The sequence below is a fragment of the Eubalaena glacialis genome, chromosome 2, assembly GCF_028564815.1.
Source record: "Eubalaena glacialis isolate mEubGla1 chromosome 2, mEubGla1.1.hap2.+ XY, whole genome shotgun sequence".
Lineage (NCBI taxonomy): Eukaryota > Metazoa > Chordata > Mammalia > Artiodactyla > Balaenidae > Eubalaena > Eubalaena glacialis.
The window spans coordinates 35,612,904-35,640,305 of NC_083717.1; the positions used below are offsets into that span (position 1 = coordinate 35,612,904).

The 27,402-nt window shown below is 38.4% G+C and overlaps 1 protein-coding gene across 3 annotated transcripts in view; it reads right to left on the reverse strand.

Moving 5' to 3' along the window:
- The window catches only part of EFL1 (elongation factor like GTPase 1), a 134,336-nt gene that overhangs the window by 94,756 nt on the left and 12,178 nt on the right, over positions 1-27,402 (reverse strand). For all 3 annotated transcript variants that reach the window (XM_061179827.1, XM_061179825.1, XM_061179826.1), the window contains 8 exons: positions 26,095-26,228; positions 24,159-24,296; positions 22,333-22,547; positions 10,570-10,693; positions 8,740-8,816; positions 7,869-8,005; positions 6,730-6,852; positions 3,268-3,367 (listed from right to left, as the gene is read on the reverse strand). In XM_061179827.1, the coding sequence (XP_061035810.1) occupies positions 3,268-3,367; positions 6,730-6,852; positions 7,869-8,005; positions 8,740-8,816; positions 10,570-10,693; positions 22,333-22,547; positions 24,159-24,296; positions 26,095-26,228 (1,048 nt within the window). The remainder of the gene's footprint in view (positions 1-3,267; positions 3,368-6,729; positions 6,853-7,868; positions 8,006-8,739; positions 8,817-10,569; positions 10,694-22,332; positions 22,548-24,158; positions 24,297-26,094; positions 26,229-27,402) is intronic.

Genomic DNA, 27,402 nt, shown 5'->3' on the forward strand with positions numbered 1-27,402 from the left:
CTCCCTGGTCTCTGACTTGACACCTGGCTGATAATCTCGTCTCCCAGCCTGCCATTCCCCTTTCCCCTTCTCTCTCCTTAAGCACTGGAATCCATTCAGATGGCCATTCTGAGAGTGCACAGTCCACGTGCGTTCTAAATGGCCACATGCTCTTGGAGATCCTGATGTCAGGTACCCTAAAACCCCTTTTTACTTTGTGTGGGTTACCCTGGGAGGTGAACGCTTAAGTCACTGACTGTCCACTGCTATCCTCTTCAGACACCTGCCTGCTAGACAAGACCTCCCACTAGGGCTGGACACCAATTCTACTCCCTTAGCACCTGCCCCTCGAAATCGAAGAATTCGGTTCTAGGAGTCGGCCCCTTCTAGTCAGACCCATCCCAATGCAGGTGGCAGGGCTGTGCCATAAGACACAAAAAAATGAGAGCACGATCTTTGAGAATGGCTTGCTCAGGTGTCGTTAGGCAATCAAACCTGCTGGCAGTTTCGCTACAAGAGATAAGCTCCTCCTTACTGGAAGCTCTACATGTTAAAGGCCTTTCAAATACAGGATAAAAGCTGCTTCCTCATAATTTCTCGTCATGGCTCTTGTTCTGTCTTCTGGAGCAACATCCAACAAAACTTCTTCCCTCTGCTTTCCTTTCAATCATCTGCATTCATGCCCTTCTCCTCCCCCTCCCCCTTCTCTTCTTCAGGCTACACACTCCAGCTGCTCCTTCAATCAATCCTTAGATAACTTACCTTGTTTCTAGTCTTTTGCTAAAACCTTTTATAAGAGTATCTGAAAAGTATGAATTAAAATATAAATGCAGAATACATTATTATTACTACAAACAGGGTGGGAAAAAAAAACCTGATGCACTTGTTAGCACATGGAGAGAAACTGTCTCTTCCAATGGGCTTATCACTATGATACGGACATTGTGTTCATCACTCTACGTATATTACAGCACATATTATCAAAACAAATGACACAGGTATTATTACTCCTAGTTTACAGACAAGAAACTGGAGGCTTAGGAAATTTACATAACTTGACCCAAAGTGACATAGACAATAAATGGAGGAGCCGTAATTCAAATACAGATATGACTCCAAACTCTATACTCGTTATCATCAGGCTATGTCTCCCACCCAGAAGGAATTAAAGACGATAAAATCATCATCACATTCAGTAAATGTGGTTTTATTTTAGCTTTGGTTAAGGAAGAAGCATATTTGTTCACATATATTAAATCCTCATTCTGCCTGAGCTCATAACATGATTAGCATTTTATATTCACTAAGTCAGCATCAAATGCATGCAGGCTTGCTGTCCATCTACATGTTTATCCATCCATCCAGTTAACGCCTACTATGCGCCAGGCACTGCTGTGAGCACTGGGAGTGGTGGCAGAGGTAAACAGAGCAGACGGAAGAGAAGTCAGCAAGGTTTTATATGAAGAACCCATTGTGTAAACTAGTATCTATTGAGAATAAAGAGGAATTTATTTGCAAGAAAACAGAGCTCTACTAGTCAAGGAACATCTGTGGGTGGTGAGTTATTGAGGCTGTAGCTGAGCTAACTATGGATGACAGTTCTGAGGGGACGGCAGTCAGCAACAGCAGGGATGAAGGAGACCAGAGGTGAGACTACTGACTGGAGCGTCAAATGGCAGACTGGGGAGGTGAATCTGGAGAAGAAAGGAAAAGAGGCAACGACACAAAACCACCCACCCTCAGGATTCCAAGCTGAATGTTCCTGCTCTGGCCTCTGTGAAGCTGGCCGAGGGGTGGGCTGGGAGAGTGTCAGAGAAAGGGCTGGAAAGCTGGCTGTAGTTGGTACGATCAGTAACCACACCACCAGGTAGCTGAGATGATGGGAACCAAGGGACCAAGGAACGCGGCTTCTATCTGAAGATCACATCTTGTTACTAAAAGAAGTTGGTTCTCAAGAAGAAAGCCAAAGGAACACAAAGACTCGGGATTCAGAGGGAGAGGAACTGCCTCAAAAACTCCTAGTAGGATGTTACCTAACAGGTACTTATCAGCAAGTAAGTATTCAGCAAGAATTTGATAGAGTACAGTTGAGAACAGCAAAAGCAAAGGCCCAGAATCTAAAAAGGGCAGGCAGGTTGGAAGGTTGCCTGCCTAGATTTAGAGATGGAGGTTAAAAAGCTGCACAGGATGACAGAGGCCAGATTCCACACAGTGAAGTAGAAGACCATAGGTTTTCAAGCTAGACAGATGTAGATTCAAATACTGTTTTGGCCTCCTTCTAGCTATGTGACCTTGAGTGTACTACTTAATCTTTTTAAGGCCTCTTAATTTCCTCAGGTAAGACTGAAACATTAAACAGTTCCACTGCAGAACTGTTGTTAGATCTAAGTGGCATAATTAATGGTGAGGCAGGAATATTATAAGTTTAATAAACTGCAGCCAATTATTAGTGTTATCATCATTATTAATTATAACATAAAAGAGTAAGATCTGAGATGCTGCCTGAGGTACCAGGACCTTCTTCAGAAGTAATATTTATATCCTTTCTCTCAGGTTACTTGAAAGATTGTTACACAGAATGCCCCCAGAGTAGCTGTGGATAGCACAGAAGAGGAGCTTCCAAGCTCCTATATTGAGTGAATCTTTTCATTCCAGACACCAAAATCATACTGAAGGAAGGATGGCAAATGGACTGGCAGCGTTAGACACTGGAGCAGGGGAACCAGCTAGGAGACTGCTGTAATAATTACCACGAGAAATGATCAGGATCTAATCATTTATACTAGCGGTGGGGGGGAGGGGGCAGTGCAACTGGGAAGGAGGGGAAGACACATGACCAACTCATATGATGTAGAATAGATCCTCCAAGACTCTGGAAACTTGAGAAATGAGCCATCTCCTTCCACACACGCACAATACACGCGAAGATCAGCAGAGATACTCACCCATCCAACAATCTCTACTGGGGCAGACAAGACAGGCTTAGATTAGAACCTGCCTGATGTTCAATAAAAGTTAACTGTGGCTACCACTACTCTTACTGCTCTTCAAGCTGACATGAATTCAAATCAACAGTCCCAGAGCTGATTTCAACAACCATCTCCTACAGAGGTATCACAAAAAGATAAAGTACCCTGCAAATTTTATGTTCCCGCAGGGGCTGCGGCGTATGAATTCCAGGCTGAGGAGAGAAAGCATTATCTGCACCTTCCCACCCACACCCTCACTGCAGCCCCGTCAAACCTACACCACTTCCCTGGCCCAACCCAACTTTCCTTTTATCCTTACCTTGGCTTATTCTGAGGCAAAGCCTTAGCATCAACTGCAAACATTTTGGAAACAAAGATAATAACCGGAGCAGTGTCTTCACTTCCACATTTCATAAAAGCTAAACAGACAGGAAGTAAAACTGTTACTGTTTTTTCCCATTATTAAAGAGCCAGATTTTTCTGAAAACAATTCCGAAGTTTAGAACATGGCATCATCTAAATACATAAGCAACCTATAATGTTTTACCACTATGATAAAAATTGCATCTGGAAAAGTATAAAATTGCTAGAAAAATAGTAGAGCAAGAGCAAGAGAACTGGCAGAAATGAGGAAAGAAAAGCAAAACTGATAGGGTGGGAGAAGGGCTGGAGGAACTCCCACATAGAACTAAAGCTAGGAAATGGGCTTAACCACCCACCATAAGCCCTCAGAAGTGTTTCCTGTGGAGAAGGGATAGAACTGAGAAATTTTACCAAAGGTCAATAGTCAATAGGTAGCTTACTAATAAAATACATAAAAACCAGTAGCTTTTCCAATCCCTCACAAAAACAAGTTAGAAAATAAAACAGACAAAAATATCTTATCATGATAATAACCAAAAACCTTAGAAATGAATTAAGATTCAATACTATAAAGATGTCAATTTTCCCTAAATCTATAAATTTTAACACAATTTCCTATCAACATATTGACATTTTTCTTAACCTACATAAAAAAACCATTGGTTAAGATAAAAAACCATCGGTTAGTAATTTTTTAAAAAAATCACCCCACATCAAAATAATTCACACATAAAGAATTCAACAGTAAAATTCAAGTAAGAAATAAAGGAAGCAAGAATTAAATGTCTATCAGAAATCTTGCCAGGGAAAACTTTGAAAGGCTGTGAGGAACAAAGTGACTTCACTTCACTTCAATTTCACTTCACTTCAACGCCCTGACTTCAATTTTTAACAGGATCACCCTGGCTGCAGTGTTGAGAAAACACGAAAGGCTATCAAGAACAGCAGCAGGGATACCAGCTGCAAAGCTATTATAATAACCAGATGAGAGATCATGGTCCAGGGAGGACCCAGGGAGGCAGAAGTGGAAATGTTGAAAAGCAGTTGTTCTGGATATATTTCAAAGGAAGAGTAAACAGGATTTGCAGATGGACTGGATGCAGGGGCATGAGATAAATGTGGGAATTAAGAGCATGCCGTTGTCATGTAAAGCCTTGAGACTGGAAAAGATCAGCAGGTAGAAAACAGATGAGGTCCAAAGACTAAGCCTTGCTTTGGGGCATCCCACAGTTAAAAAGTCAGGGAGATGGAGAGGAACTGGAAAAAGAGATTAAGAATAAACAGCCAGCTCTGATGGCAAATATTTGGCTTGGCTTCCTAGCCTCAAGAGGCTATTAGAAGTTCAATCTGGAAATTCCTTATGAAAAGTTCCAGCAAAGCAGATTTAAAAGAGCCTATATGGTCAGTTACTATTCTTGCTGGACCTATAAAAATAATCAGGCCAAGTTTAATGAAACTAAACTTACTCTGCAAACAAATTAGTCTTAATTTGGCTATCTTGGGTAGAAATCAGGGTGACTTCAGAGAGAAAAAAATTATGTTTCAATAGAAACTATAATACATACTTGTGGATATTCGATTCTAGTTCTGTTATCATCTTCGAGGTTTTGTTTTTCTACTGGTAAACTGGACTGGATCCTGAATTCTTCTAGTTTCCTCAAATATTTGGCTACAACTCTCCAAAGTAACATTTCCAATTTTTCGCCCACTTTTGATTCGGAATCACTGAGAACCAAAGCTGCCCCTTTCCTGAAGCCCTGCAAACTGAAGCTGAACAACCTGCAATACACTTAAGAGAGACCACCACACAACATCCCATGTTTAGACAATCTTCAGGCCTGTTGCTGTGTAAGCCGCTCAGAAAGTTTACCTGAACACTCAACGACATCATCAACGACATTTCACACTGCAGATGATACTTGACTCTGACATCTAGAAATCTTGACTGGCTGCCTCCTAGGTTCAGAAGTCGGTTTATAATTTGCTCCAACCATTAACCTTTTTCTTCTGTCTCCATAGAAATGCCTCTTATAATACCTGACTGCTTGCACCTTATAAGCCTAACTTTGAGAGCCCACCTGCATCACTGCCTCCAGAAATGAATTTAACTAGACAGACCTATTGTCAGGACTGAGACTGGTTTAATGAGATGGAACAATCTACCAACTCAGCTTCTGGAATGTGACACTCCTTGAAGACGTTTCAAAGGCAGAACTGTTGAAGAGCAAAATTTGCCACCCCAGAATGTGTTCCTTTGGCATGAGGATTAATTTAGGCTGATTATTTTTAAGAAGCAGAAGACTCAGGAAGTCCTTCTTTTTATGTCCCCTTAGCTGTCTAAAGAATTCAGATACAGGGCCTGGTCCCGGAATAGAGCTATCACCAGAAAAGAATATGCAGCTATCACTGCAAAGAATATGGGCCAGGTGTGGTGGGGGAAACCTGGCAGGACCTAGAGATCAGAGTCCACTCTGTGTCCCAGAGTCTCTGCACAGCCCAGCAAACATTCTTTTCAACCAAACTTTTGCTTTTCCATCTTCATGTGAATTGCCTTCCTCCCCTTTGAAGTCCTGAACCACCCACAGTATTTAAGGTGAGGGTTTCGGCCAGTTATTCTGTTTTCCTGGGTCTGTCCCATGTATATATGTTATTAAACTTTGTTTGATTTTTCTGTTTAAAAAAAAAAAAGAAAAAAAGAATAAATTGCCAGGGAGACAGGGAGAAAGTAGGAGTATGTGGAAGCCTAGAAGTCAAGGAAAAAAGTGACTCAAGGAGGAAGGAGTGATCAACCATGTCAAATGGTAGTGACGGATCTAGTCAGATGAGGATTGAGAACTGGCTGAAAGATATAACAAAGGACAGTCAACAGTGGCCCTGAGAACAGCAGTGACCTGGGGGGCAGGGGCTGCAAATTCAATAGATTGGGAGAAAAAGAATAGGAGAAAGTGAGTACATACACATGAATTTCATGGAGCCACACGGAGCCTGGAATGGGAGGATCCCTCTCATGGAGAGCGCATATAGGGGGCTTCAAAAGAGCAGCACAGCCCCTGGAATCACTTTTCCACAGTCCCTGGGGACACAGCCATGGTGGTGATATGGCACTTTAGGAACACATTCCTGGCTATTTAGGAGGATGGAATACAGCATGATTATAAGATTATGAAATGTGATCAGGGCAAAAGGTAGGGGTCTCAGAGCCTCTGGTATCCCCACTCCACTGGCAGAGCAAAATGGCTCTAGCAAAACTGAAATGTTAGAAAACAAAAGGCAACTGGTGAAATGTTTGTGAAATTGTTTATCTGTAGAATTGGCCATTTGGCCATTTAGCAAACTAGCATTTAGCAAATTGGCCTAGAGTAGTCTGGACTTAGGACAATCAAAAATATGTTACCTGCTGTGTTCATCTTTACCTCACCTGCTTTCAGCGCCTGGGTTTCCAGTGGAAGAGAATCAAATGTTTGCGATCCTGCGCACATCAGTTTCTCCACTCTCTCGGCTGTAATATCAAGGGGACTAGGAAGTTTCTGACACACCATAGCTGAAGTCTGTTGTTAAGGACTCAAAACCTTGAGCAAGTGCCCTCCACCATGGCAAAGATTCACAGTATGCACTAAATACTGAGGTAACAATGTATGTCTATAAGATGCCTGGGCTGTAAGGCAGCACTACGCCATATATCACATCTCAAAATATGGATACAATTTCAGGGAGTTCATGGACACTCTAGAGCCCAGAAAAGATCCTCGTGATAGATATTCTAACACTGACATCCTACGGAACAAGTGAGGAAGGACAACAGAGCTTAGGAGCCTGGCTAACTGTGACCTTTTAAGTCCTCAAAATCTTTTATGTGGTTTCATAGACTGGTATAGAACAACCATCAGCCACAAGCTATGATACAAGAAGGTCCCCCACCAGAGCGAGTGTCACTGTAGGGGTATGTGTCTATCACAGCTCTGAGATCCGCTGCTGGTTCACTTCCAGGACACTGCGCCCCCAGCCCACTGCAGGGGTACGGCTGAGTACACACTGTTCAAGGAGAAGAAGATAGTCTAAATTCATCTATAAAATCACTTTAGTTAATGTAAGCCATTTAAAATCAAGTCTTTTTGGAATCACTAATGTGAGAGGAAGTATCAACAAGCTAACGAAAATATGGGTCTAAAATGAACCAGTGCTGTATAAAAAAATAAATAAAATAAAATTCAAAAATAAATAAATAAAATGAACCAGTGATCCTAACACAAACATCTAAATTATCAACTTATATGTAAATCTTAGCCTAAAAGTTTTTATTTTACAGATTACTAAACAAAAACTAAAAACATTTTTTAAGAACATTCAGGTTGATATTAGTATTAGTCCTAGTTAATATTAATATGTTCATTTTTAAAGTACTTAATACAGTTTCATGGTAGAACCTTAAATAACCCTAGAAGACTCTGGATGGAAATGCATTATTTTCAGAGGATTTCCGGATTGCCAATAACACACTGGTTTTTCTTGTTTAGTCAAATCTATGATTTCATTAAAAACCATTAAAATAAAGGATACCAAGAACAGCTTGAGATATGGGAAGCCACTGACTGCAAATAGCATTGATCTGAACTTTAGGATCTGAATGCCGTGCCTCTCGGGCTCCAATTTTTAATCCTAAAGAAGTCACGATTTTATCAATTTTTTCTTTGTCCCTATAGTAAACATACAGGATGGGTGGGGGGTGAGGGGTGAGGAGAGAGAAAGATCACATAAAGACACAAAGGAGCAGTGAGGAAAAGGGACTCAACATTGTTTGACACATTTATTCCTAATGTATTACTTTTACTACAAAAAAATAAAAACGCTTGAAGGGGCTCCTGCCACAGGAGAAAACTGCTCAACCTCTACCCATACACTTCCAAATGAACTTTTCTTTAAAACGTCCCATGAAGCACCATTCCACAATCTCCCTAAAAAAGCTATGTCAACTGGTAAAGCAATTGTATAAATAAATACTAAAAAATCATTATTCCATCTCTGGAACAACTTAGAAGTTTACTGAAGCAAACATTCTTTTCCACGTGTATCAGGCAAGTTTTTCCCCAAGTGCCCCATTAGTGATCCTTGATATCAAGCACCTTTTCTACTACAATTACTATTTTATTTTAAACTGAGCTTGTATAAACAAAAGTCTAATGTTTCTTTCCATCCTTTTATCTCTTCACCTCAGCACTCTATAAAATATTGCTGTTCTCTCCCTCCTGTCACCCTTTACTTGGGTTACACATACTCCTTTAAATTGTTTCCAAGCCCTGTAATCAACTCCTCTGTAAAGGCTCTGTTCATTTTTTCAGTCTATCTCAGCTTTCTGAAGTGTGACTCATCAAACTGAAAAGTGAGGCAAATTATACTGCCCAATTTATGTAACAATTTATAACAGCCTTACTTTTTCAAGACAGCATCATACAAACTCCATATATTTTCCAGGATCAACTGTACAAATAAAGGTTTCTTTCCTTTTGCCTGTAAAAAAGGATGAGTTGGGCTTAAAGTTCTGAATATTTAATCGGTATCTTACATATTCATTCTTGACATGTTTTATTATCAGTGTTTCATTTCTACTAGAAAATATTTACCCAACAGAAAAGTGGAGGAAAGTAGCTATAAGAATGCTCTAAACAGCCAATAATCTACAATCAGTAACAACCCACTGTTCTCTTCCTCCAGGAACCATGGACTTCACAAATAAGACCATTTGGGGGATATATCACTGCAGTTTCCCTTTCACTGCCATCAAAGAAATACATGATACCCAAGCTGAGAGCTAAAACTTCACTCTAAAATTTCCATGGACTTTGTTCTAAAGAATGTTCTTAAACATGAAAAATGTTCAACTTCAAGGAAGAAGATATTAAAAAAAAACAAAAAAAACCCCTACTATTTCTCTTACCAAACTGTACAAAATAATAGCAAGAGCACTTTGAGATGGATAATATACAAGAGCTGGAATATAAACTGATACCCTCTTTCTCAAGAACTATTGGCAAGGTATTGGGAAATTAGGCCATTACCTTTGAATGCCTGGTTAAAAAAAGGTCATTGTCAAGACATAAAAATGTATTTATCAAGATGCCCACCACAGCTTTACTTAAAATATCAAAATATTTGTGAAACAGAAATAAAAACTATGTCCAATCTTACAGAATTTATGTAGATTCTACATTTATGTAGAATGATTACGTAAATGATGATGTAATAGGGTCCTTATGTGACAGGAACTGTTCTAAAGACTTGTCTTGGATATTTCATATAATTATCATAACCACCCTATAAGTATTACTATCTCCAATTTGCAGATGAAAAAAACTGAGACAAATGTCACAGAACTAGTAAGTGGTGGAGCTGAGATTCAAACAGAGTTGGATTCTCAAACCATGCTCTTTCCCACTTCATACACTGGCTCCTTCTTAAATACACTGTTTATAGAAAGCTTTTAATGGCAACGGAAGATGTTCACAAGATGATGTCAAGCAGAAAAGCAGCTACATTATATAAACAGCAAAATCTCAACTGAGGGATGTATGTATCTATCCAGAAAGAATGAAAGAAATGAAAACCACAGCATCAGCAGTGTTGGCTTCTGATATTTTTTCTTTCCTGTGGCTTTATACTTATAAATACCTTCTTAAAGGAATATATATGCTCTTCAATGAGAATGAATTTATAAAATCCTGAATTTTACATTTAAAAAAAAATCTTCAAGAAAAGCATCCTCTGAGGCTATGTGATTCAGCAGCCTTACATCACCTCAATCGATACAATGAAGTACTCCTGGGAGCACCTGCCTCTCCACATCAGCAAAGCATGGTGACTGACATTCAATGAGAGAAGGCCTCAGCTGAGACTAGGGATAAAGTGTGGGCCACACAGTGATGTCTGAAAGAGATGTCTCTTTATGAAGGGGACACACAAATGCCTGATGCAAAATATGTGTCTTCAAGTTCACATGCACAGGATCTGAGATTTTTGCTCCTCTTAAAAAGAAAAAACAAACAAACAAAAAAACCCAGGCAGTCCTTTGTTCCCTATATTTAAAGAACTCTATTTAAGCAATACTTGGATATAAGACACATGAGCTTTAGCCAAATATATACAGTAGAAAATCCCTCATAAACTGACTCCCATAAACCAGGGCCAAATTACAGGTGTCTTACAGTACAGGTTTTCATAGGGCAACAATGTGACCAACAATCAACAGGGACATATGCCACATTACCTGATCAACCTTCATAACCTTCTTAGCCTTCATATTTATGTAATAATCTCCCCACAAGGTTTTCAAAAGAACTTCCTTTTTGATGCCAGTTTTTTGACTGTAGATTTCGGCAAAGTGCTCAATTCTGAAAGAAAAGCAAGTGTTCACGTTATTAATAACAACATAAATAAGTATGAGTACAGCTAACACTTGAGTGTTTCTGTGCCAGGTACTGTTCAACGTGCTTTAAATGTCATTTCAACTATCTTACAAGGTAGGTACTAATTATCTCCCCCATTTTACAGAAAAGGATAATGAAGCACGAGGTAACAAGTGAAGCTGGGATTCAAACCCAAGCAGTCTCGCTCCAGAGCCCAGCTTCCTGTCCAACTTTCCCTAAATTCATATGAATTAGAGTTCATGCCATACCTCCCTTTTTTAATTCTGCATGTGTAAAACAAGAGGAATAATGGCCAAGGAAATGGAGGCTCCAGCTGCCCATTGCAGCCACGCCAACAATAAACTTTGTTTCAGCCCTTCACTGCTACAGGTACCTATTGCTCACAAAGAAAACAAACTCTAGAGCCAGAACCTAGAGAACCAGAACCTAAAAAGCCTAAAGGCTTTTTAGCATCCGGGATTAAACAGGAAACAGATAGATACACACTTACTTAACTCTCTCCAGCCCTTAGAGAAGCCAGTTAGCACCAGGTCTGCTCTACTGCACACCCCAGCCACATGAGAGCGGTCACCTGACAAATAATGATGCTGTATATTACAGCATCTGCAGTGTCTGGGTAAAGGACCTAGAAAAAATACCTTTTCTGCAGGGAACAGTATGTTCCTACATAATCTAAGCTTTGAGTCCAACTCTCAAAGTACCAGCAACTTAAAAGACGCCTGCTATATTCTCCAATGCAGAAGGAATCCAAAGTTAACAGATTCCAGACAATTCTTTACCTGTCAGTCAACAACTGTGGAATCTAGGGGTTAACTACAACCAAGTCCAATTAGCTGATATTCTCTTACGATAATAGAAGCCTGGTGGGAGCAATAAAAAGCTGCAGGAGTGGAAGTTAATAATTATGGTTGGAACCAGAAATATGAAGAGCATCAGGCAGCAGCTTAGAAGCAAAAATAGATGCTACAGAAACTGCTGAAGATAAATACCCAATGCCCCCTCTCACTGAGGGCCAAGGGAGAGAAAAACACCCGTCAGGAATCAAAATTCATATCATACAGTTATAACCTACTAACATTCTGAAAGAGATGGCCTCAAAAGTCCATCATTTCCAAAGTAATTCACTATGGTAAGCTTTATTTCCCATTTGATCCAACAGTTATTTATTTAGTAGAGGTTTTTTTCACTTTTCCAAAACTTTAGTTTCTATTATTATTTTATTTATACTTATCATATAAAAATTTATATATAAATTGTATATATAACATGTATATAATATATAATTTATACATAATTTATTTATATATGTTAGTATCACTATATTATTAATTCATAATCTTTTTTGTCTTTTTGGAGGGAACCCATCTTCTCTTTACCAATTTTTACCTTACTCCATAGACATAGCTTTCCTACTCTGGAGGGCTGAAAGGAGCACTCTTGATCTCTCTCCCACCTCAATGGCTACTCCACAAGCAAAAAGAAGGCCAATGGCCAACACTTATTGGGCAGAGTTCCTATGCCTCAAAACGGAAGCAAGCTCTGTCTTGCTCCCTACTCCAGGGATCAGTAAAAAGAGCCAAGCTTCCTCCTTGACCTCCTGGAGTTAAGTACACCTAGAGCAAGGCACAGAACCTTCTTTCCAGAGGCAAGTCAGCAGACCCTTATCTCACCCTGGGCTTTCCATCTCTCAACACCTGATCTTGCTAGACAGGCTGCAATCCTCCATGCAGATTCGCAGAACCATTACAGGACCTACAGGAGGGAGACAATGGGAGGCAACTACTGTGGCCTGAGGTCCCAAGCATATTCTCCAGCCTAACTCTACCAGGGAGCCCTGTTCTTTACAGTGATGCTCGCTGGGTCCTCAATAAATAGAGCCAACACTTTGATCATCATATTGGCAACTTGGGTCCATTCTTAGATGGTTAGCGCTGGAGATAATGACTGAGTGATTTGTATAAGCTTTCAACATAGTTTATATTCCTTGAACTTGAATTGTTTGTTTGCCTGACATAGGATCAATTTGTATATATCCTTCATTGACACTTAAAACAAATCCTGACTTTAATTATAATACTATTCATATGGTTTGTTTCTATTTGATGTTAAACTGTGATATGATGCAATCCCCCCAAACCACATGCCTGTGGATTTCTACTTATACTTCTATTTTTGCCTCATGAACTTTGCTGTTATGATCATTAATCTCTTTACTACAGAAATGTGCCAATTATCCACATAAAAGTGATCCTTATGCCACATTTGCCATAAATTCTGCTCTGCTTATCATTAAGATCACCAAACCTACTTTCTTTTTATTCACACTTGATTGACATTGAGCCAAAGCTTTGGTGTTTACCCTCTGTCCCTTATGCTTTATGTTTATTTTATTTAGCAAACCTCTGGAAATTTCCTTCTTATAAAAGACAGTATCTCCTCAACAGGGGATTCAAACATTTACTGTCATAACTCTTCTGATTAGGTAGATTTCTATTCATGCTTCTAGGATTTTTTTGTTGTTGTTGTTGATTTGGGCTACCCAGACTGTTACGTTTTTTTTTATCCTTTACAACAATGTGTCAGATATATGTCTTGTTTTTAACTCAAAAAGCGGTAAACAAAGATTTTCACAAACACTGAAACATACTATAAAATCATAAATTATAGTAAGAAATTGGCCATTTGCAAAAGTCCTCAACAAAATACTAGCAAACAGAATCCAACAGCACATTAAAAGGATCATACACCATGATCAAGTGGGGTTTATTCCAGGAATGCAAGGATTCTTCAATATACGCAAATCAATCAACGTGATACACCATATTAACAAATTGAAGGGGAAAAACCATATGATCATCTCAATAGATGCAGAGAAAGCTTTTGACAAAATTCAACACCCATTTATGATAAAAACCCTGCAGAAAGTAGGCATAGAGGGAACTTCCCTCAACATAATAAAGGCCATATACGACAAACCCACAGCCAACATCGTCCTCAATGGTGAAAAACTGAAACCATTTCCACTAAGATCAGGAACAAGACAAGGTGGCCCACTCTCACCACTATTATTCAACAGAGTTTTGGAAGTTTTAGCCACAGCAATCAGAGAAGAAAAAGAAATAAAAGGAATCCAAATCGGAAAAGAAGAAGTAAAGCTGTCACTGTTTGCAGATGACATGATACTATACATAGAGAATCCTAAAGATGCTACCAGAAAACCACTAGAGCTAATCAATGAATTTGGTAAAGTAGCAGGATACAAAATTAATACACAGAAAACTCTGGCATTCCTATATACTAATGATGAGAAATCTGAAAGTGAAATTAAGAAAACACTCCCATTTACCACTGCAACAAAAAGAATAAAATATCTAGGAATAAACCTACCTAAGGAGACAAAAGACCTGTATGCAGAAAATTATAAGACACTGATGAAAGAAATTAAAGATGATACAAATAGATGGAGAGATATACCATGTTCTTGGATTGGAAGAATCAACATTGTGAAAAATGACTCTACTACCCAAAGCAATCTACAGATTCAATGCAATCCCTATCAAACTACCACTGGCATTTTTCACAGAACTAGAACAAAAAATTTCACAATTTGTATGGAAACACAAAAGACGCCAAATAGCCAAAGCAATCTTGAGAACGAAAAATGGAGCTGGAGGAATCAGGCACCCGGACTTCAGACTATACTACAAAGCTACAGTAATCAAGACAGTATGGTACTGGCACAAAAACAGAAATATAGATCAATGGAACAGGATAGAAAGCCCAGAGATAAATCCATGCACATATGGTCACCTTATCTTTGATAAAGGAGGCAAGCATATACACTGGAGAAAAGACAGCTTCTTCAATAAGTGGTGCTGGGAAAAGTGGACAGGTACATGTAAAAGTATGAAATTAGAACACTCCCTAACACCATACACAAAAATAAACTCAAAATGGATTAAAGACCTAAATGTAAGGCCAGACACTATCAAACTCTTAGAGGAAAACATAGGCAGAACACTCTATGACATAAATCACAGCAAGATCCTTTTTGACCCACCTCCTAGAGAAATGGAAATAAAAACAAAAATAAACAAATGGGACCTAATGAAACTTAAAGGCTTTTGCACAGCAAAGGAAACCATAAACAAGACAAAAAGACAACCCTCAGAATGGGAGAAAATATTTGCAAATGAAGCAACTGACAAAGGATTAATCTCCAAAATTTACAAGCAGCTCATGCAGCTCAATAACAAAAAAACAAACAACCAAATCCAAAAATGGGCAGAAGACCTAAATAGACATTTCTCCAAAGCAGATATACAGATTGCCAACAAACACATGAAAGAATGCTCAACATCATTAATCATTAGAGAAATGCAAATCAAAACTACAATGAGGTATCATCTCACACCGGTCAGAATGGCCATCATTAAAAAATCTAGAAACAATAAATGATGGAGAGGGTGTGGAGAAAAGGGAACCCTCTTGCACTGTTGGTGGGAATGTAAATTGATACAGCCACTATGGAGAACAGTATGGAGGTTCCTTAAAAAACTAAAAATAGAATTACCATATGACCCAGCAATCCCACTACTGGGCATATACCCTGAGAAAACCATAATTCAAAAAGAGTCATGTACCACAATGTTCATTGCAGCTGTATTTACAATAGCCAGGACATGGAAGCAACCTAAGTGTTCATCAACAGATGAATGGATAAAGAAGATGTGGCACATATATACAATGGAATATTACTCAGCCATAAAAAGAAACGAAATTGAGTTATTTGTAGTGAGGTGGATGGACCTAGAGTCTGTCACACAGAGTGAAGTAAGTCAGAAAGAGAAAAACAAATACCATATGCTAACACATATATATGGAATCTAAGAAAAAAATAAAATAAAAGGCCATGAAGAACCTAGGGGTAAGACGGGAATAAAGACACAGACCCACTAGAGAATGGACTTGAGGATACGGGGAGGGGGAAGGGTAAGCTGGGACAAAGTAAGAGAGTGGCATGGACATATATACACTACCAAACGTAAAACAGATAGCTAGTGGGAAGCAGCCGCATAGCACAGGGAGATCAGCTCAGTGGTCTGTGACCACCGAGAGGGGTGGGATAGGGAGGGTGGGAGGGAGGGAGACGCAAGAGGGAAGAGATATGGGAACATATGTGTATGTATAACTGATTCACTTTGTTATAAAGCAGAAACTAACACACCATTGTAAAGCAATTATACTCCAATAAAGATGTTAAAAAAAACCCATAAATTATAGTAAGAAATTGGCCATTTGCTTAGACCACTGTCTTCAAACCCTTTTCTAGTCCATCATTTATTTACACATACATACACATACAGACACATAAATCTTTGAAAATCTTGTTTTTCATCCTTTACATTCTTTTCAATCCCCCAGTTACCACAAAAGTTGCTTATAAACATCAAACCTTTCTTCATTATTGCTTAGTGCTTTTATTCCTGTATCTGTCATTAGTTATAATTTTAAAACACTGACAGTTTCTAGCACAACTTCTCCATTCTTGAATTCTATTTTAATTCATTTCCTCTACCAAATAACTTCAAACAAGATTCTCAGAAAAGATTTGCAGAACATGTTTTCTAAGACCACTGACCTATCAGTCTTTTGCCCTGAATGACAGCTTGGCCAAGTATGAAATTTCTGGGCCACATATTCTTTTGTGTCCAAGGTACCCAATGGATTAATGTTAATTGCAGGATTCTAAGACACTGCTGCACAAAGACAAACAAAACTGTAAGGAAGGGCTTTTCATCGTCTTTTCTTTCCTGCCCCTGTTTTATAGGATTGGGGCCTCAGCTCTATTTATCTTAATCAGGAACTAGATCGTTGCTGCCACCCACACAAGTCAATGTGTTTCTGCTTTTTCAGAGCAGATTCTCCTAGAGTAACAACTATTAACAGGACAGATTTAGGCCACACAGCCACTAGTCACACTTCTTAATCCTGTACCACTATATAAGAGTTTATAGAACCATCTGCTAAATTCTGAAATGTACTCATTTCCCACTTTTGGTGACAACTTTCCCTATTGAAGTTGCCAACTTTCCCCATTCACTGATATGTTAGAGGAAAATTGGAAGGAAATGGGTCTCCAGTGCTTTCATTTCCACCAACCCTTTTCCATAAATTAACATGTCAACTAGTTGAGAACAGGCACTAGTAGGTCTATAAAGATGACTTTGTCTAATACAGGGGAATTCATTTATTGACTGAAAGTACGTGAAAATGTCCAAAGTTGTGAGAAGTTACCCTCATTCTATTCATTCAAGTCTCTCCCCATTCCTTCTTCCACAATAAACTTTCCCTAATTTGTGAGATTTAGACTAAAATTCACATAAAACATTCAATTATTTATGAAAATCATTACAAGAAAAGGGCAAGCCCCTTACCTTGTGGCTCACTAGCAAAATTTACAAATTAAGAAATCAATAGGTCTGACCCTGTTATATGACTGAATGAATCACTGTACATTTTAGCTCAAAGAAATTCTTAGAAATTATCTTAGACCTATATTCTTATTTTTCAGATGAGGAAACAAGGCCCAGAAAGATGACAATGGTAAGTCATCAACTACATATGAAAAGTACAAATTTTCAAGTTTGTAATTTCCATTTTTACTATATATCCATTATCTGAATTTATTTGTCTGGTATGACCTTTATAGGCACCAAATAAACCAAGGTATCTATAGTTTATTACAAACTAGCACAGAAAAATTATGGTATTATAATTTATTATGCTGCCCAAGGCAAAATGTGTTCAGTCAAAAGGAAGTTGAAGGGCAAGTTCCTGTAAAAAGGAAGACAAGGAACAGCCAAGGGTGGTTTCACCTGGTGCATTATTTCTGGTTCTATTATCCCTGCAAATTATATGTAAGGTTAAGCCTACAACTAAAGTAAATTTCATTATATCCCCACAACTGTTTACCCAAGCCGAAGACATTTTTCTCAAAATAAAAATCCGCTGAATTTTCTGATTTCACGGGTCAGTAATGGTTGTGGTTAGAAATGTAATCAATTACCTAGCACATTCAAAACTGATATCACTACTACTTGGCCTGAGTGTGTACATACCCAGAAGGGGCAATTAGAAAAAACAAGGTCCCTATATTCCATAGTGAAGATCCCATAGAAGCACTATGGTAAAAAAGCATGAACTTCAGTGCCAGGCAGACTTTAAACTTAACAACAGCTATGCCACTCAGTGGCTAAGTGATGTTTAACAAATCAATCAACGTCTTTGAACCTTAAATAATAAATATTAATACCTATTTAAAAGGATTGTTCTGGGACTTCCCTGGTGGCGCAGTGGTTAAGAATCCACCTGCCAACGCAGGGGACACGGGTCCAGGAAGATCCCCCATGCCGCAGAGCAGAGCAACTAAACCTGCGTGCCACAACTACTGAGCCTGTGCTCTACAACCGGTGAGCCACAACTACTGAGCCCACATGCCACAACTACTGAAGCCTCTGCGCCTAGAGCCTGTGCTCCGCAACTAGAGGAGCCACCGCAACAAGAAGCCTGCACACCCCATCGAAGAGTAGCTCCTGCTCACCGCAACTAGAGAAAGCCCGTGCACAGCAATGAACACCCAATGCAGCCAAAAATAATTAATTAAAAAAAAATTGGAAAAAAATAAAATAAAAGGAGTGTTCTAAGAATTCAATGGAATAATTTAAGTAAAGTGACTAGCTCAATGCCTAGCATATGTACACCCTCAATAAAGTTAGTTTCTTTCCACAGTAACTTCTGCTAGTGTAGATAATAAAAGTTGATAATGTATTTGCTCATATATGCATAATAACCTCCAGATGATACACAAGAAACTGCCAGGACAAACTAGTTTTCTGTGGGGAAATGAACTAAAAAGCTAAGGGATAGGGTGGGAGACTTTTCATTGTATGCATTTTTGTACCTTCTGAATTTTGAATTTATTCAAAGAATAAGGTTTAAAAAGTTAATTGTATATAACATCTACAAAGAGATGCAAAACTGGTTGAATATTCAAAAATCAATGTAATCTACTATATTAATAGCTAAAGAACAAAAATCATAGGATTATATTAATTGATACAGAAAAAGCATTTGAAAACATTTGACACCAATTCATAGTAATAACTCAGAAAAAAAGGAGTGCAGGGGAACTTCCTTACCTTGACAAAGAACATTTAGAAACAACTTAGAGCTAACATTATACCTCTTGGTGAAAGATGGGGAACAAGGCAAGTATGTCTACTTTCCCCACTTATTCAAACAGTGCTAGAAGTTCTTGCCAGTGCAACAAGGCAAGAAAAGAAAGGAAAATGGCACAGGACAGGAAGAAATAAAAGTCCTTATTTGCAGATGACATGACTACCTTGTACAAAATCCCAAGGCATCTGCAAAAAACTCTTAGAACTAATGAACAGGTTTAGCAAGGTGACAGTATACAAGATCGACACACAAAAATCAAGTAATTATATTTCAATACAGTAGAAATGAATATGTGAACACCAAAATAAAAAATACAATACCATTATAATTTCTAGAAAAAAAGAAAAATTAGGTGCAAGCCTAATATAATATGTACAGGACTTAAATGCTGAAAACCACAAAATGCTGATTAAAGAAATCAAAGAAAATCTACACAAATGGAGAAACATACAGCCTCCATGGATTAGATGATTCAACATAGTAAAGGCATCAATTCTCCTTAAATTAATATACAAGTTTACCATGCATTTTCCACCAAAATCCTAGCAAAATTTTTTTTGCAGATATAGGCAAAGATTATTATAAAATATATATGGAAAGGCACAGATCCTTGAACAGCTAAACCCATTTTGAAAAAGAAGAATGTGATGGAAATAATCCACCCAGTTTCAAAACTTATTATACACTTAGAGTAATCAGGGCTATGTGGTATTGGTGGAAAGACAGACACATAGATCAATGAAATAGAATATAATACTCAGAAATAGACCCACATAAATATGTCTAACTGATTCGGACAAAGGTACAAAAACAATTCAGTAGAGGAGGTATAGGCTTTTCAATAAATGGTGTCAAAGTAACTGGGACACCCACAGCCCCCAAAATGAACCTCGACCCAAGTTTCACATCTTACACAAAAACTTAACTCAAAATGAATCACAGACTTAAATGTAAAAAGGAAAACTATAAAACTTCCAGAAAAAACATGAGAGAAAATATTCAGGATCTAGGGCTAGGCAGACTTCTTAACGCCAAAAGTGTAATTCATAAAAGGAAAAATCGATAAACTGGACTTCCACTCAAATTAAAAACTTTGCTCTGTGAAAGACACTTATTAAGGTGAAAAGCGAAACTCTAGACTGGAAGAAAATATTTATCAAAAACATATGAGACAAAGGACTAATATCCAGAATATATAAAAAATTCTCAAAGCTCAAAAGTAAAAAATAAATAAAAAATAAAATTAGAAAATGGGCAAAGGACTATACAACGAAGCAGGTAGTCAAGAAAATGAAAAGGCAACCTACTGAATAACAGAAAGTATTTGCAAATTGTATATCTGATAAGGGGTTAATATCCAGAATATACCAAATACTCATACAACTCAACAGCAAAACACCCAAACAATTCAATTGAAAAAAAGGGCAGAGGATATGAACAGACATTTTTCCAAAGAAGACCTACAGATAGCCAACAGGTATATGAAAAGATGTTCAACATCACTAAATGTTGATCATCACTATCAGGAAAATGCAAGTCAAACGACAATGAGCTATCACCTTACACCTGTTAGAATGGTTATTATCAAAAAAGGTAAGAAATAAGTATTGGTGAGGATGTGGACAAAAGGAAACCCTTCGTGCACTGTTGGTAGGAAGGCAAATTGGTACAACCACTATGGAAAATATTATGGAGGTTCCTCAAAAAATTAAAAATACAACTACCATTTGATGCAGCAAGTCCACTTCTGGGTACTTATGCAAAAAAACCCCAAAACACTTGAAAAGATATATGCACAACACCTTCATTGCAGCATTATTTACAACAGCCAAGGTATGGAAACAACCTAAGTGTCCACTGATACATGAACGGATAAAGATGATGCAGTATATATACACAAAATGGAATACTATTCAACCAGAAAAAAGAATGCAAACTTCCCATTTCCAACAACATGGATGGACTTCGAGGGCATTAGGCTAAATGAGATATGTCAGACAGAGAAAGACAAGGACAAATACTGCATGATCTCACTTACATGTACGATCTTTAAAAAACAAAACCAAATAAACAAGCAGCTGACAGATACAGAGAACAGATTGGTGGTTCCGAGAGGCAGGGAGTAGAGGGTTGGCAAAGTGGGTGAATGGGGTCAAAAGGTACAAATTTCCAGTTATAAAATAAATCAGTCATGGGATGTAATGTATAGCATGGTATAGTTAATAACACTGTATTGTATAACTGAAATTTCTTAAGAGTCAATCTTAAAAATCCTCATCACACACACACACAAATTTTGTAACTATATATAGTGAGATAGAAACTAACTAGATTTACTGTAGTGATCATTTCACAATATACAAACATTGATCATTATTTTGTACACTTGAAACCAATATAATATGTCAATTATACATGAACAAAAACAAAATGGGCAAAGGACATGAAAAGACATTTCACGCAACAGGATACACAGATGACAAATCAGCTCATGAAAAGATGTTCAATATCACAAGCTGTTAGGAAAATGAGAATTAAAACCAAAATAACATATCAGTACACACCTATCAGAATGGCTAAAAAAAGAAAAAAGAAAAAAAAATAGTGACAATACCAAATGAGGGTGAAGATGTGGAGAAAATGGATCACCATACATTGCTTGTGGGAATATAAAATGGTACATCAGTTTGACAGTTTCTTTAAAAACTAAACACACAACTACACTATGACTCAGCAAATGCATTTCCAGGCATTCATCCCAAGGAAATGAAAACTTATGTTCACATGAAAACCTACAGATGAATGCTTACAGCAGCTTTACTCATAGTAGCCCAAAACTAGAAAAAACCCAGATGTCCTTCAATGGGTAAATACTCAAACAAACTGTGGTACAACCATACATGGAATAGTACTAAGCAATAAAAAGGAACCAACCAGTGATGCACGCAACAACTTAGATAAGTCTCTAGAGAATTATTCTGAAAATCAAATCCAGAAAAGGTTACATATTATTCAATTACATTTCTATAACATTCTTGAAATGACAAATTATAGAAATGGAGAAGAGTTAGTCATTAAGGAGGGGTTGGAAGTGGGAGGAAGTGGGTGTGGCTATATTAGCAGAACATAAAGCTCTTCATGGTGATGGATTTAATCAGTGTTAATATCCTGGCTGTGATATTACACTACAGTTCTGCAAGATGTTACCTTTGCAGGGACACTAGGTAAAGGAACAAGAGAACTCTCTGTATTCTTTCTTACAACTGTATGTGAATCTATAATATCTCAAAATAAGAAGTTTAATTAAAAAATCAATTGGATATAAAATCCACAAAGAGATTTAATTACATTGAAACACTTACCCAAAGCCCCACCCATCTATTGCACTTGTAAATACCACATTTCCCTGGTCTGGAGAGAAGTAAAGGTGAGAATCATCCGTGTCCTCCAAGCCAGTGCTCCAGTCATACACTTGCTCTCCTTGCTCAGAATTTGGATTCACTTGGGATTCAGTCTCTCTCTCTGCTCTTTCTTCTAGCACTTTAGAAGTAAAAAGAGTTCCTGTGAGTGCATTAATCTAGGAGAGATGGTAAAATGGCAGAATGTCATTCAGATGCTTAGCACGCCCATGGCAGGAGACACACTGTCTAACCCTTGCTAAGCCTAGAATCATAAGTCACAGTTTGAGCTCATATTAAGCACACATGGATGGCGATGATGTTTATAGCAATCATTAACTTATATGCTATCAACCCATTCTTTCCACACTCAGCAAAACTAAATTGGAAGGCTTTTGAATGGTCATTTTTGTGCTCATGAGTTGAAAGCAGACACTAATCTGTCGTATCCTCAACTTGTTTTCCAGGACCAGGGCCAGGTGTCACTAGAACTCATGGTTTCCAACCCCCGCAATCTTCGTTTATAACCTTAGTCAACTCCCTCATCATTTCTCACAGCAGATGTTTGAACTGTTCGCCCCTCTCTTCAGGCCCTCTTCCTGACCTCTAACCCCCAACTGTTTTCACTCTCAAGTAGGTAATCTGATTTCCTACCTCTGAGAGAAAATGGAACCTATTACTCAGAAATCCTGCAAGCTCCCCATAATTCAACCTATAGGTCCATCTATATCTACAAATACCGCTGGTCCTTCTCCTTCCGCTGCAGGGCGGGAGTATTTCATCTGTACCCATCCCTGACTATCTCTTCAGGGAACTAGATCCACTGATCCATTCTTTTTCATTGCTCTACCTTTATCATTTCCTTTCTTTAGCATATAAATATTCTCAAGTTGGTCTCATCAATGGTACTCCACCGTCTTGAAGAAGACATTTCAAACCTCCATGCATGGCATACAAGGTTCACCATAATCTAAACCCTATACTCCTTTCTATTCCCGCCTCTTATCACTACTTAACAGGATCTAATTCTTCAACTATAACAAAAAATTTGCAGTTCTTTGAATGAAACATTGTACTATGCTTTTTTTCCTTTATAACTTTGTATATCTCATTCCTTCTCTCTTGAAGGACTTTACCATAAGTCTCTACCTGGAAAACGATACCTCTCTTCCATCTCAAGGCCTCTTTTGGTTGACTTTTCCTCACTCTCCCTTTCCTCCTGACCCAGTCTGGGTGAAGCAGCCCTCATTTATGCTCTCAAATCACATCCAGGGTTTATGTCATTGTTCTCCAAATATCTCTTTTAAGTGTTTGTCTCCCCTACCACACTGTGAGAGCTTTGAAAATAGGGACTCTGACCTGTCTTTACAGTCATAATCCTTAGCACAGAGTGAACATCCAAGAACTCATTCATTCAACATATAGGTATGTTAATGTTTGCTGAATAAACGAATGAATGCTTTGGTAAAATTTCATCTAAAGACAGGTAATAAAAAAAGCCAAAGAGTCTCCTAATATTGCTTCACTGTGAAACCAAACTACAGGATTTTAACAAGAGAACACTGAAACCTATTGTCCAAGCTTTATATTCAAGGATGCTACCAGGAGATGGAGGGGACTCCTAAGATGATACTTGTTCTATTGCCTCGCTTGTGGTATGATGACTGTGACACATGTGAATCTAAGTAAGTGAATTTTCTGTAGCAATGCCTCATACTCAACTCAGGAACTTCCTTACAACTCTTCTTTGAGCCACAATTTTTCAAATACCGAAGTAAAGGATAAAATACCTGTTCCAAAATATTCTTGAGGTGACAGTAGGCCTCCTGTGGGGTGAATTTCAGTTCCACTATCAAGCGATCTATCTTATTAATCACTAAAACTGGACGGATGTTTTCGAGCCAGGCTTGTCGCAGAACTGCCTGCGTCTGATTAAAAAAGAAAGGAAAATGTAAAGCTCGTGATCTGAAATAAGTAAAGCACATTAGAAAATCCTGATTAATAAAAAGCTCATTTCCATACTCCCTGATCACAACTCAGACCATGCCAGTCAGACACAGGTGTTCACCAGACATTCACAAAGTATATAACACAGAAGCAAAGAACTACAGACAAGAAACTGTCCTTGCCTTTATGGAACTGACAATTTATTTAAGAAGGATAAATAAAATTATGTAAAAGACAGTGAAGAGTTTTGTGGAATTATACACACACACGCACACATACACAGTTTACTGAATTTTATTCAGTAATCAGGAAACAAACACTCATGTTGCCAACACACAGGTCGAGAAACAGAACATTCCCCCAGAAGTCCCCTGTGTACACCTTCCTGATCATAAACAACCTCTCAGCATTAACCACTATTCTGCTATTCTAAAGTCAGGTCTGTTCATTTTACTTGTCTTGTCAGGACACCTAAGACACTACAAAGACTAAGGCTGTGCTTCTCCAGTTGGGGGACCTGTGCCCTTACAGGCAATCAGACGGGAAGTTACAGAATAATTACAGCATATCTTCTTGGAATTATCAAATTTTCTCCATTTCTACAAGAAAACGTCATTTCATTGGGCTTTTGATTTATTGTGCTTCACAGATGTTACGTTTTTTACAAACTGAAGGTTTGTGTCAACCCTGCGTCAAGCAAGTTTATTAGCACCATTTTTCCAGCAGCATATGCTCACTTCATGTCACTATGTCACATTTTGGTAATTCTCGCAATATTTTACATTTTTCATTATGCATCTATTTGTTGTGGTGATCTGTGATCAGTGAACTTTGACGTTACTATGACAACTCAATGAAGGCTCAGAAATGGTTAGCATTTTTCAGCAATAGAGTATCTTTTTAATTAAGGGACGTACATTTGTTTTTTAGACATTATGCTATTGCATACTTAAGAGACTTCAGTATACTGCAAACATAACTTTTATATGCACTGGAAAACCAAAAAAAATTCATGTGACTCGCTTTACTGCGATATTCATTTTACTGCAGTGGCTCAGAACCAAAACTGCAATATCTCAGAGGTATGTCTGCAATTTAAACCTTTTCTTATTCATTTTAAAAAACATTAAAACAAATAAGGGCATTTAAGAAGTAGGACACAAAGGTGACAACATTTTTAAAGATAAAACATAAGGTTTCAAACAAAAATTATTTTTAAAACTAAGTTTAGAAAGCCACTCTGAGTTTCACGTCGACTGGAGTTACATGTTCACTCTGGCCTTTGGGGTGAACTTTTTGAACTTTGGTGGGAAAGAGAAGAAAGTCTAGGTTAAGGATCTGGAAGAGTAAGAGAGGGCAGGAGAAAGGCAGAGAGACAGCGTGTGTAGGTGGGAGGGGGGTAGACTGAGAAACCAACAGAAGAGACTCTCCCATCTCAGTATCTTGCTATCAATTACCTCTCACGGTTCAGAAACTTTTCCACTGGAGTGAAACCTCCAGATCCTCCTAAACACCTCTCCCATTTTTGCTGAGTCCCTCTCCAAGAGGACATGACAGACACGTCAAGGCACCTTAAAGTCATTCTCTCTACTATCCCTTCAAAACTCGGGGGATTTGACTCCATCACAGACCAGAACACTACCGAATATGAAATGTAAAACCAGCTTTCTGATGGTCAGTGAAATGCCTCAAGTGGCACAGAGTCATCGACAGTCAGTTCCTCCTCTCTCCCCACACCTTCTTTAAATAGTTAAATATTTCCATGTTACGATCCACTACCTGCGGACAGACCCCTTCCACAGCGTCCACTACAATGATGCACCCGTCACAAATGCGAACAGCCGTCGATACTTCTGAGGAGAAATCCACATGTCCTGGAGAGTCTATCAGATTAATCAGGTACTGCTCCTCACCTGAAATGAAATTGGAAGACACACATTTTCAGTCGTGCAGGTATACAGTACTCTTCCTCAGGCAACCCAGAGTAAGAGAGCTTCTAAGAAATGACTGAATAAAGCTAAAGAAGACAAAAGCTCAATCAACAGCTACCATTCCAATTTAGGAATTCCCAACGATGGAACTATCGATTCCAAATAGCATCGGTATAAAAGGTTACAGGATTTTATTATTCTAATAATCCAATAACCACTTATCAAGAGCTACTGTGAGCCAGGCACTGTGCTAAACGCTTGTGCTAATCACACATGATTGAGCCCTTAAAATATCCATACAACATAAACATTCCTCTACTCACTGTGCAGATTAGGAAACTGGGACTACAGGAAACTAATGGAAAAGACACAAAGCAGGTGGCCAACTACTTCCCTACAACTTCTCAAAGAGCAGTGTGTGAATATGCGCAGCAAGACTTACACTCAATTCTAAGTCACAAATTTAAAGAGCAGCTGCTATGTGCCAAGCAGTGTGCTATGTGCTCTCTGTATTCTTTAATCCTCACAACAAAGTTGTAAGCTCAGAGCATGACTCATGCCTATGTGTCCTGTTTTAGCACCGAAAGTCTCACATCCCATCAAACGCCAACGTCAGTCCCACGTCCCACTAAGCCCTAAGTCAGTCCCAGGCAAACCAGAACTACTGGCCACCCTAGGTTACAGAGACCTCATATTATCAATAAAACATAATTAAGTAAACCAGCCAGAAAACCGGTAGTTCATTAGAATTCTACACTCATTCCCCATTCACTGCTAAATTTGATACAATTCTCTTTTAATGGCATAATAATTACTTAAATGATCAAACACCTGAATATACCTATACTTTACTTTTGCTCCTCCTCTTAACTCAGTGTTTTTCAACTTTTGTGTGCTCCAGAACTACAACAGGGCTGAATGTTATAACTTATGGGGCCATTTAAAGGAATTTCCCCAGTGTGATGTTAACAACTTGATGACCTGATTAAGTGCCCTGTGTGATACTCATAATGATAAAACAACAACACTGCAGTAACCAAAGCCAGAGCTCACATTTGTGGAGTGCCTATCTGGGCACTATCTGGCACTGTTCTAAACATTTTATAGACATTATCTAATGTTTACTTACAACAACCCTTGCAGTAGTTACTACCAT